This window comes from Carcharodon carcharias, chromosome 14, assembly GCF_017639515.1.
Source record: "Carcharodon carcharias isolate sCarCar2 chromosome 14, sCarCar2.pri, whole genome shotgun sequence".
NCBI lineage: Eukaryota > Metazoa > Chordata > Chondrichthyes > Lamniformes > Lamnidae > Carcharodon > Carcharodon carcharias.
In genome coordinates, this window is record NC_054480.1 from 105,218,600 (window position 1) to 105,231,356 (window position 12,757).

At 43.2% G+C, this 12,757-nt stretch overlaps 1 protein-coding gene across 1 annotated transcript; it reads right to left on the reverse strand.

Moving 5' to 3' along the window:
• Positions 1 to 287: 287 nt before the first annotated feature.
• LOC121287180 (immunoglobulin lambda-1 light chain-like) lies at positions 288 to 3,850 on the reverse strand. The gene is made up of 4 exons (XM_041204805.1): positions 3,754 to 3,850; positions 3,333 to 3,647; positions 2,903 to 2,953; positions 288 to 1,004 (listed from the first exon to the last, which is right to left on the reverse strand). The coding sequence occupies exons 1-4, from the start codon at positions 3,800 to 3,802 to the stop codon at positions 682 to 684; spliced, it is 738 nt and encodes a 245-aa protein (XP_041060739.1). The 5' UTR covers positions 3,803 to 3,850; the 3' UTR covers positions 288 to 681.
• Between the last annotated feature and the right edge of the window lie 8,907 nt (positions 3,851 to 12,757).

The window sequence follows — 12,757 nt, forward strand, 5'->3', positions numbered from 1 at the left end:
ATCGGGACGCACGCCTGACATCATCTCGCGTCATTTTACGAATTGGCATGTCGGGCCCGCCCCCACACACCGACAGCAATATCCTGGCCCAGGATTTTAACCCAGTGACAGTGAAGAAACAATGACATAATTCCAAGTCAGGATGGTGCTAGAGTTGGAGGGGAAATTGTAGGTATTCCCACGTACCTGTGCATCATGTAGGTGGTACACACTGTTGACATTGCACTCCTTACGTCTAGAACATTTGGTGGGGTTAGGACCAGACAAGGTGACAGAACACATGTATATTTCCTGCACAGATTCTCTTTATTGGAAGTTACATTCAGTGGCATGCATTGTCTGGCTGGTGCTGTTGGCCGATCATAAACTACCCCCATTAATCATTTTCATTCAATCTACCACTGGTGCTGAACAAGCCACCATTTACACAAGCTCCTGATTGGAGCCAAGTAACTGGTCATTTTAACCCTGGTGTAGCCTCTTGCAAGGGGAGAGACTGAGCAAAACCTACCTCAGGTGCAAACATTTAAAATGATACAGCAAAATCACACAAAGCAAAACAGAATGCAACAGATACGAGGGGACAGAGTGGGTAAAGGTGGCTGAGAGGGTAGGGGGGTGGTGGTAAATTAACATTTTCTCACTACTCAGGCAGAATGCACAAAATAAACTTTGATCTATTTAACAATTGGATTGTGAGGCAGTTACAGATGTTTTTGAAGCTGTTCCTTGTTGAACTGTACAGGAGTACACCTTCCCACTGCTCCAATCTCTGTCAGGGACAGTCAGGTAGCTGCTAAGGCTGAAGGTGTTATCCGGGTTCCGCGACGCCATGCTGGTTTGGACCTTGCTGCTCGTCGGGCTCCCATCGACTGTCCAGCTGACTGCAGCAAAGCCCATGGACAGTTTGCTGACCAGGCAAACTAACGTGCCGGCTCCTTTAGTGGACATCTCATCGGCTGAAGGTCCAAGCAGTTTTACCGACGGGTCAGGGAGTTGCTGAGCTGTGATCAGAACCAGAGAAAACATGTTTGTATCAAGTTAGGAAAATACTTAGGATCATTTCAGAGTTTAATAGAAGCATGTTTGAAAGGTTGCAGCTTCCTATAATGGATCCCAGAAATTCAATGACTGAGAGGGCATTGCCCCTTTAAAATTGTCCAGGTGTTGTCAAAACAAAAAGTTAAAATTTCTTAATATAAAATTATTTCTTTTGGAACCCTCCTAGTGACTCTGTGGATTAGAGCATCACTCACTCTGGGTACTTCACCTCCAGCTCCCAGGCTCTATCCCCAGCCTGTGTTGAGTTGGCTGATCTCAGGTGAGTCACCAGGGACTCTTCACTCGACCTCAGTATCTCTGACCAAGGAGGGAAGTGATTCTGGACCTAATTCTGATCAAAACCCAGTTTTGGTATCTGACCTTTAATTTCAAGTTGAAAATGCCCTAATAGATGAGGCATTTTAATACTGAGACATGTATAAAAAGGGCACCATACCCATGTAATGTGCCCACACCCTGTTTCTCTTTTTCATTCACCCCTTCCCGCACCACCCATCAATAATTCCCCTGCTGTGCCCATATTTTCATGAGAAGAATAAAAAGATAACAAACTCCTCACAGCCTGAGTGAGGGCACCAGTTTTGTGATCCTGAGCTCTACAGACCAGGAAATGACAAGGCAGCAATTGGTCTGTGATGATGCCCCAATTAGTACATCAGCCCTCTGCTGGGAGACGGGTTAGAAAATCTAACATCCCTTTTCCTAGTTGAATCCAGTGGTCCTTTCCCCATTGCTCCTCAACCAATCACGTCCCACCCCCAATGGAAGGGGGTGCAGTTATGGGTGAGATGAGGACAGGACTAGACTATTAACAGCTGAGTGACCCACCAACATTAACTCATTCACTCACTTTTCCAGAACCACTTCATCCAATCAGGTCATGGGAAGTTGGTGTCTATTCCAACAGGCAATGGGTGCGAGGTGGGGTATTCCCAGGGCAGGACGCCAGACCATCACAGGGCACACACTCATACACTAAGGGGCAGTTTACTGTAGCCAATCCACTGAACCAGCATGTCTTTGGACGGTGCAAGGAAACCAGAGCACCCGGAGGAATCTCACGTGAACACGGGGAGAACGTGCAAACTCCACACAGACAGACACCAGAGGTCAGAATCAAATCCAGTTCCCTAGAGCTGTGAGGCAGCAGCACTGACCACTGTGCCATCATGCCACCCAACAACATTAACTGTCCCAGTTAATCCAAAAAGAATGGTCAATTGGGGCAGAGGTGGGAGGGATCAAAACCCCTATGGATACAAGCCTGAGGGAATGGAAGGTATAATTCTTAATATCCAAGTGTATATGGTTAGAAATAGGAAGTTGCAAAGTGTTTTGCAAAAGAAAAATCACAAAATACTGATTGACCTGAGCCTGCTGACAACGTACACGATGCAGCAACACTGACCCACTGGCACTGACTCAATGTTGACACAACAGCAGCAGTTCACACTGAGCCAGTGGTGAGGGGCCTGGTCTGGGTGTTAGCGCTCAAAGACAAACATCAGTACAAACCTAACCCATTCCAATCAGAGTCCAGCTACAGGGAGATTCTGGCTGCCACACACCATTGGGGTGAATTCACCCCAGAACCTCAGCTCCAGACTCAGAATTTGTAGCAACCAGAATCACAGCAACAAGACTCAAAAGAGCAGCAAAAATGTAAATGGATACAATGTGGGGAAGTGGGAAGGGAGAGGAAGTTGTGGGTGGTGATCCTTAGGATGGAGATGAAAATTTGAGCAGGAAAGAGAGTGTCTCTGTTTAATTTATGAATTCATTTCTAAATGTCTAAATTAACACAGCTAGTTTCCACAGGAGGGAATTTCCAGCCACTTACCTGCAACAAAGAGTTTTGTCCCTTGGCCGAACACATACACAGTGTGATGTTCTAGGGTTCAGTCCATACAGTTATCCAGGATCCTGGAATGAGACTGAACACACATTGATGCTGGGACTGGAGCATCTGAATCAGGCTTCATGTATTTCCAGTGTTCCTGCTGGTTAAGGACAGTAAGGAATGAACTCACAGCAGCATCCATGCACTGACATTAAAATGTTTTGAAAACCCAATAGTGAACAGTGAGATTCAGAATGTTATGAATTATTAAATGTTATAAATTGGAAAATACTGAATAAAGAATAAAATTAAAGTGACTTTATGAAAGGTAAAACATTATAGTGCTTTATCAGATACAAAGGCATTAATTGTATAATATTTCCTGTTCCCAGTTTTTGTTTTACCTTCTGTCACTGTGGCACATAAGTACTGCTCGAGGAAAAATACTTTCCACAGTAATAGACGGCAGCGTCATTCACCTCCACGTTCTTTATGATTAACTGGTAAATGTTGTGGCCGCTGTTGGCTGTCGATGTGAAACGGTCACTGCTAAACCCAGAACCATATGTAGGGGCACTGCTAGAGTAATGGTAATAGAGGATCCATTGAGCAGCTGCTCCTGGTGTCTGCTTATACCAGCTTATAAAATAGCTATCAGCCGTTCCAATGTTGCAGTCCAGTGTGGCCGTGTTTCCCGGTTTCACAGTCACGTCTGGAGGCTGAGTGAGAGTCTGAGACTGTCCATCTGTAAAAGAGCAGGGATTAAACATTATAAATTGACTCTTTAAAAATGATTCCGAGCCCCTGCATTTGCTTATGCAAGAGGAGCAGAGTTTAGTGTTTGTACTTACAGTCCAGCCACAGTGCCAGAGACCAGAAAAAACACAACATCCGCATCATTTCTGCCAGTGAGCTTTCTGCTTCCCTTCACCCAGTGTATCTGTGACAGACTGTGGCAACAGCTGCCCACTGAACCCAGTTATAGACCCATTCACATCAGGAAGGAAATCCATGCAAATTAGAGTGATTCACAATGACCAATCAAAGCAAGGATTTGAAACCCTCCCATTCAGTGTCAGAAAGACAGATTGAGAGAATGAGACCTCAGTGTTGATAGTAATTAACTTACATCTTAAACTGAAGAAAGTTAGTTATCTGACATTTCCCACTTTACCCTCTTTCGGTTTGCTTGTTTATTCTGTCCTGTGCTGGAGTTTAAATTAAAACAAAAAATCTCTGCTATACTACACTCTGGACCAACTTTCTTCTCTTGTGGATCTTTCAACAGTACAGACACCTTATAAAACTGGATTCCTGTGTCACTTCTACACCACACATTGATAAGGCATATGTTACAGGTAGGTTCCTTTCAGAAAAAACAATCTGAAATATTCTCTATATGACAAGCTCCTCACAATAGCACACTTACTGTGTGATGCCTGCATAGACACAAGCGTGAACCCCTCAGTTAGTGCACAGACAATCTTGCCATGTGGACATTGCCACTGCTACAACAGTGAATGAATGTGCTGAACAGGAAAGGGGCTGAAGTATAATTAGTCACCAGTGTGCTAACTTGCCTGCCACGTGATTATCATATTCTAGCCTTCAGTCAGCAATTGACTATTAAAACTATTAAACATATTCTAATAACTGTTAAATACATTCTATTATCTTAGCCTGTAATTTTCATAGAATTAGAACATTGAGAATGAAAATTGTTTACCTGAAGAGTGGTAAGAACGTTGAACTCACTACCATAGGGAGCAGTTGAAACAAATAGTGTAGGAGTATTTAAGGGGAAGCTGGCGAAGTATTTGAGAAAGATGGGAATAGGTGCTTACGTTGATAGATTTAGATGAGAAAAGGTGGGAGGAGGCTCGAGTGGAGCATAAACACCGGCATGGACTGCTTGAGCTGAATGGTCTATTTCTGTGCTGTCAGTTGTTGCTGGTGGGAATGATGGTGGATATGTATTCAAGGTCCCAGTGTCTATTTCTGGCTGATTTTAAGTCCATACCCAGCATAAACATAATTGCTTTGAGACAAGTTGGCTCTTGTTGGATAAAGAAAATTAAGTAAAGAGTCAACTGTAACTATACAGATATATGCTGCTGCATTCAGCACATCATTGAAATTCATCTCCTAGAGAGTGTGAATCTACAACATAAAACATACATGCAACCTATCTATGTATGTAATTGTACCTCATTTAAATATTGAAGAGGATTGGGGTGAAGCTAAACTGCATCTTCACCAAATCAGCTTTCAGTATGTGAATGCGATTTGGTGCAGCCCAAACCAGCAGCCCCGTGTGGGTGAAACTGATAAACACCTGGGGTCCCAGCAGGAACTGTGCACAGTTATTTTAAGGAGAGGGACTGTCCAGAACAAACAAACACTCCAGATCTGTATTTTATATCAACATTACACAAATAACTTGGTTTCTGTTCCATTTGACAAATTTCTTTAAGCACCTGTCAGACACTGCTTGAAACGATATTGTGGGGAGCCTGAGCAGGGTCAATTTTAACAAGAATTGCTTCAGATATTCTGCCATGTTGGTTGCTCGGGTTACTGCACCCAGCAACTTTATTCACTTAATATATCACGAACTCTGTTTAACTTGGGGTGATATTGATATCGAATTGGCCTTCATTATACTACCTGAGTTTAATTCCCTTTCAATCAAAGTCATAGGAAGAAAATCCATCGAGATGTACAATGACTTTAAATCCAAATATCATCTGTTTTGCATCTCCACCCAAAGGTCAAGTGATCCAATATGTGATTTTATTCTTTCTTTGGATGAATTTTTGCTCCTTTTTTGGTAGCTGCCATTCAGGAGCTGAGGGTATCAGCAGCAATCAGTCACACTTTTTTTATTCTTTCATGGGATGTGGGCATCGCTGGCAAGGCCAGCATTTATTGGCCATCCCTAATTTCCTTTGAGAAGATGATGGTCAGCTGCCTTCTTGAACCACTGCAGTCTGTGAGGTACACTCACAGTGCTATTAAGAAGGGAATCCAGGGTTTTGACCCAGCAACAGCAAAGGAACAGCGATATATTTCCAAGTCAGGATGGTGTGTGGCTTGGAGGGGAACTTGCAGGAGATGATGTTCCCATTCATCTGATGCCCTTGTCCTTTGAGGTGGCAGAGGTCTCGGGTTTGGAAGGTGCTGTCAAAGCGTCTGGTGAGTTGCTGCAGTGCATCTCGCTGATGGTAGACACTGCTGCCCATGTGCATCAGTGGTGGAGGAAATGAATGTTGAAGGTGGTGGGTGCGGTGGCTATCAAACGGGCTGCTTTCCCCTGGATGTTGTCAAGCTTCTTGCGTGTTGAAGCTGCACTCATCCGGGAAAGTTGAGAGTATTCCATCACACTGTTGATTTGTGCCTTGCAGATGGTGGACAGTCTTTGGGAAGTCAGGAGGTAAGTTACTCGCCATAGGATTCCTAGCCTCTGACATGCTATTGTAGCCACTGTGTTTATATGGAATATCCAGTTCAGTCTCTGGTCATTGGTAACCAATATGACGTTAATAGTGGGGGATTTAGCGATGGTAATGCCATTGAATGTCAATGTCTCCATGTGGGACACTAGACAATAAATGTAGATCGACAGGTGCAGGCACGAACCAACACAATTCTGTCCTCATCTCACTTTTAGGAATCATGGTGATTGACAGGGATCAGGACTGTGGGAATTCTGACTGAATTTTTGACTTGTAACCCCAGTAGCATTGAAAGCGGTTGTCACTCTCATTTAATATAAGGAGGAATAGCTATCCCACCCCAAGCAGGAATGCACCCTCAATCCTTCCTAGTCTGTACATTTCAATGCTGTAATGTTGCACATAAACTCTATCCATCAGTTTCTTCCATTGTGGATGTTCATGTAACTGGTATCTTAGGTCAACACCATCCCTCCACATTTTTTGGTGCCCACATCAGTTACCATTGCAGAACCTATGCAGTTTTATACTGTAAGTTCATACTCTCTAGGAGATGACTATCAATGATGTGCTGAGTGCAGCAGTATGGATTAGGAACGTCGTCCCACTACAGTTGACTCCAATTCATCTTCTTCATCCGACAACAACCAGCTTGACTCAAAAAATTTAGATGCCAGGTATGCTTTTGAAAACAGCAAACAATAGATAGCTAGAACTTGGCTCAAAAAGAAGGAAATCTGGAGCCAAAATACAGACCATATTTCCCACCTTTCCCACCAGCAACAACTTAACTTTATAAAGTGCTTCAACACAGTAGAACACTCATAGTGGGCAGAATTTTCCAGCCCGTCACACTGGCAGGATCTTCCAAAGCCACCTATTTGAATGCAGATTTCAATGTCTCACCAGCTCCACTGTGAGGGGAACCTGCCATGGGAGGTGCTGGAAGATTCTGGCCCGTGACTCAGAATTGCAGTCAGATTAATAGGAACTCCCAGCTTAGAATAAAATATTAGGAGTGATGATCAAAAACTTGGCAAAACAATTGGCAGGGGTATGCGCCCTGGCAGCTGAAAGAATGGCTGCCAATGCTGGGACAAAGGGAAGACATAATATAAAAAAAGCCAGAGTCAGAGAGAGACGGTGAGTTCAGAGAGGGGAAGATGTAGCTGGAAGAGGTTACGGAGATAGGAGGATGTGGCAATAAAGGATGAACCAGGATTTACCAGAATAATACCTGGAATGGGTGGATTGTCTAATGAAGAAATGTTGGACAAAGTAAGGCTTGTATCCACTGGAGTTTAGAAGAGTAACAGGTGACTTGATTAAAACATAAAAGATCCTGAGGGGTCTTGACAGGGTGGATGTGGAGAGGATGTTTCCTTTTGTGGGAGAATCCAGAGCAAGGGGTGACTGTTTAAAAATAAGAGGTCGCCCATTTAAAACAGAGAGGAAGCAAATTTTTTTCTCAGAAGATCCTGAGTATTTGGAACTCTTTTCCTGAAAATGTGGTGGAAGCAGAATCTTTGAACATCTTTAAGGCAGAGGTGGATGGATTCATGGTAAGCGAGGGGTGATAGGTTATTGGGTTTAGGTGGGATGCAGATTTCAGGTTACTGTCAGATCAGCCATGATCTTATTAAATGGCAGAATAGGCTCGAGGTATGGCCTACTCCTGCTCCTTGTTCATATATTTATATGAACATTTGAAATTGAAGGTATTGTGGTCAAGGAGTGATGTATACCCAGAAATAAAATAAAATAATTTACATAGTTCTTTTAAAACAGAAAAAAATCCCAAAACACATCACAGGAGTGTAAACACATGAAAATTTGACACCGAGACATATGAAGAGGTATTAAGACAGATGACCAAAAACTTAGTCAAGGAGGCAGATTTTGAAGGTGCTTTAAGGAGGAGACAGATGTAGAAACACAGAGAGGTTTAGTGAGGGAATTCCAGAGTTTAGGGCCCAGGATCCTGAATGTACAGCCACCATTGCTAAAGCAATAAAAATCAGACATATAAAGGCGGGAAGAATTGGAGGAGCACAGAAATCTGAGAAGGATTGTCTAGGTGGGAGAGGTTGCCAGGATATGTAGGGGAAATGCCAATGTAGGCCAGCAAGCATGGGGGTGATGGGTGACCAGTATTTGCTGTGAATTAGGATGTGTGCAGCAGAGCATTGAATGATTTTAAGTTCGCGGAGAGTGGAAGTATGGCTAGAGGAGCTATTAGAATAGTGAAGACTGGAGATAACAAAAACACGGATGAGGTTTTATCAGCAGATGGACTGAGGCAGGGGCGCAGATGATCAATATTATGGAGATGTAACTAGGCAGCCTTGATGATGTGGATATAGGGTCAGAAGCTCAGTTCATGATCAACTAGAATAGCAAGATTGTGAATAATCTGGATCAGCCATCGTCAGTCACAAGTCATAGATATATAAGTCATCATTGCACAGAAGGAGATCGTTCAGCCCATTGTGTCCATGTCGGCTCACTATGGAGCAATCCAATCAGTCCCAAATATGATTTCCCTCAAACGCCCATCCAATTTTCTTTTGAAGTCATTCATCGTCTCTACTTCCACCACACTCAGAGACAGTAAGTTCCACTTACTGTGCAGAAAAGTTCTTCCTCCCATTCCCTCTGCATCTCTTGCTCAAAACCTTATATCTGTCTCCTCCAGTCCTTGTACCATCAGCTAATGGCATCAGCTTTGCTTAGTCTATCGTATCTAAACCTGTCATAATCTGTACACCTCCTCTCAATTGCCATTGCTCCAAGAACAATCCCAGCTTCTCCAAACCAACTTTGTAACTAAAATCCCTCACCCCAGAACTATTCTGGAAAATCTCCTCTGCATTCTTTCAAGGACTCTTGTATCCTTCCTAAAGTGTGGTGACCAGAACCAGACACAGTATTCCAGTTGTGGCTTAACCAGATCTTCACACAAGTTCAGCAAAACTTCCCAGCTTTTGTACTCAATACCTCTATTTATGAAGACCAAGATCCCATATGCTTTGTTAACTGTCCTTTCATTATGTCCTGCCACCTTTAATGATCGTCCTACCCAGTACATCCCTGCCTATCAGTTTTCACCCCATCCATTACCTCTACCATCTCCACTTCTACCAATATTTTGACAGCATCCTCTTTCTAAGTAAATACTGAAAAAATATGCTCATTAAGTATTCCAGCACTACCCTATGCCTCTAAGCATATGCCCTAACGGCCTTACCCTACCTCTCTATTTACATCTGATTTTATGTTAACTGCCATTCCATTTTCATATTCTCTCTTTGATTGTATTATTTTCTGTTGTATAACACATTTAAGGGATAGGAGCAAGACATCACTAGGAGGGAAGTGTTTCATACGATCCAGTATTAGTTTCACTTTTGCTTTGAGCAGAGCACAACACAAACAGCTCTGCTGCTGGTATCTTCACTTTTTCTAACTTTTCATAATTGTTCTCATGTGCCTAGTCTCAATAAATGAAACCACATGTTACACAATCACTTATGACTGATTGGTGCCTTTATATCATTATAAAAGCACATGATATTCAGTGGTGGTCAAACAGTGTGGCAGCAAGATTAAGTACAGGTATGGCATGGTGAACAGCCACAGATTGTGCTATATGGCATGAGGCCAACCTTGATGTTTTGGTTAGATTGCAAAGAATTCGCAATGTCAGAGAGTGTTGAAATCTGAGTGTGAAGACTGCACAGAAAAGCTTTGAAGACAGAGTTCAAAGTTAGTGCTTGAATAAAGAGCTGGTAAGCAGACAGATCCCTTGTGGTGAGATTGCAGTGCGTAGCCCGTCAGTTCAGTCAGTAGGATAGCGCATTGAGAGGACCAGCGCCAGGTTAGCTCAGTCAGGAAAGGCGAGTGACCAGAGTGTGTGCCCTATCAATAACGAGCAAGTGAGAGTCAAACAAAGAGAGAAACAAAACAAAACTATCATAAAATCGGTCCAGAGAATGTTTCGATAATAGCGGGTGGCTTCGGAAGTTGCTGAGCGATAAATTGAATGGAAAAAGGAGGAAGATCAAAGGGATTTTTCTTTATTCATTCATGAGATGTGGGCATCACTGCTGGGCCAGCATTTATTGCCCATACCTAATTGCCCTTGAGAAGGTGGCGCCGAGCTGCCTTCTTGAACTGCTGCAGTCCATGTGGCATAGGTACATCCACAGTGCTGTTAGGATGGGGGTTCCAGGATTTTGACCCAGTGACATTGAAGGAATGGTGATATATTTCCAAGTCAGGGTGGTGAGTGGCTTGGAGGGGAACTTGCAGTTGCTGGTGTTCCCATGTATCTCCTACCCTTATCTTTCTAGATGGTAGCAGTCATGGCTTTGGAAGGTACTGCCTAAGGAACCTTAGTAAGTTCATGCAGCACATATTGGAGGTTGTACACACTGCTGCCACTGTGTGTCGGTGGTGGAGGCAGTGAATGTTTGTAGATGGTGCCAATCAAGCGGATTGTTTTGTCCTGGATGGTGTTAAGCTTCATCAGTGTTGCTGGAGCTGCACTCATCCACACAAGTGGAGATTATTCCATCACACTCCTGACTTGTGCCTTGTAGATGATGGACAGGCTTTGGGGAATCAGGAGGGGAGTTACTCACCGCAGGATTCACAGAATCACAAAAGTTTAACAGCATAGAAGAAGGCCATTTGGCCCATTATGTCTCCACCAGCTCTCTAAATGAGTATTATGACCTAGTGCCATTGCCCTGCTTTTGCCCCATACCCCTGCACATTGTTTCTATTCAAATAATCATCTAATGCCCTCTTGAATTCCTTGATTGAACCTGCCTCCACCACACTTCCAGGCAGCGCATTCCAGAATCGAACCACTCATTGTGTGGACAAGTTTTTTCTCATGTCACATTCACCTCTTTTGAAAATCATTTTAAACTGGTGACCTCTCACTCTTGACCCTTTTATGAGCAGGAACAGCTTCTCTCTATCTACTCTGTCCAGCCCACTCATGATTTTGAACATCTCTATCAAATCTCCTCTCAGCCTTCTTCTCCCCAAAGAGAATACTCCCAACCTCTCCAATCTATCTTCATCAGTGAAGTTTTTCATCCCTGGAACAATTCTTGTAAACCTCTTCTGCACTCTCTCCAAAGTGTTCATGTCCTTCCTATACTGTGACGCCCAGTACTGTACACAAGACTCCCGCTGAGGTCTAACGAGTGTCTTATATGAATTCAGTATAACCCCCTTGCTCTTGTACTCTGTGCCCCTATTAATTAAGCCCGGATACTATATGCTTTATTAACTGCTGTCTCCACCTGTCCTGTCACCTTCAATGATCTATGCACATATAGACCGTGGTCTTCCTGCTTGTGCACCTGCTTCAAAATTTCACCCCTTATTTTTTATTGTCTGTCTATGTTCTTTCTACCAAAATGCATGACCTCACACTTTTCCACATTGAACTTCATCTGTCACTTCTCTGCCCCCTCCACCAACTTGTCTATGTCCTTTTGAAGTTCTGCACTGTCCTCCTCTCAGTTCAAAACACTCCCAATCTTCATATTATCTGCAGACTTTGAAATTGTCCCCTGCACACCAAGATCTAGATCATTAATATATCAGGAAAAGCAAGGGTCCCAATACCAGCCCCAGGGGAGCTCCACCACAAACCTTCCTCCAGCCCGTAAAATATCCATTGACCATTACTCTCTTCTCCCTATTTTTCAGCCAATTTTGCATCCACTTTGTTACGGTCCCTTTTATTCCATGAGCAATAACTTTTCTCACAAGTCTGTTGTGTGGCACTGTATCGAATGCCTTTTGGAAGTCCATGTACAGAACATCAACAGCATTACCCTCATCGACCTTTTCTAGTTACCTCTTCAAAAGATTCCAGCTAGTTAGTTAAACATGACTTCCCTCTTAGAAACCATGCTGACTTTTCTTTATCAACCCAAATTTTTCCATGTGACTACTAATTCTATCCCAAATAATTGTTTCTAGAATCTTGCCCACCAGTGAAGTTAAACTAAATCAAAAACAGAATTACCTGGAAAAACTCAGCAGGTCTGGCAGCATCGGCGGAGAAGAAAAGAGTTGACGTTTCGAGTCCTCATGACCCTTCGACAGAACTTGAGTTCGAGTCCAGGAAAGAGCTGAAATATAAGCTGGTTTAAGGTGTGTGTGTGGGGGGCGGAGAGATAGAGAGACAGAGAGGTGGAGGGGGTTGGTGTGGTTGTAGGGACAAACAAGCAGTGATAGAAGCAGATCATCAAAAGATGTCAACGACAATAGTACAATAGAACACATAGGTGTTAAAGTTAAAGTTGGTGATATTATCTAAACAAATGCGCTAATTAAGAATGGATGGTAGGGCACTCAAGGTATAGCTCTAGTG

What these genes read in the sequence shown, in the direction of transcription:
- LOC121287180 (XM_041204805.1), bottom strand. Translation starts at nt 3,802, where the DNA reads ATGATGCGGATGTTGTGTTTTTTCTGGTCTCTGGCACTGTGGCTGGAC. An exon ending in TCTGGCACTGTGGCTGGACT is followed by an intron (nt 3,648 to 3,753) that starts GTAAGTACAAAC and finishes GCTCTTTTACAG; the next exon opens with ATGGACAGTCTCAGACTCTC. An exon ending in AAAGTATTTTTCCTCGAGCA is followed by an intron (nt 2,954 to 3,332) that starts GTACTTATGTGC and finishes ACTGAACCCTAG; the next exon opens with AACATCACACTGTGTATGTG.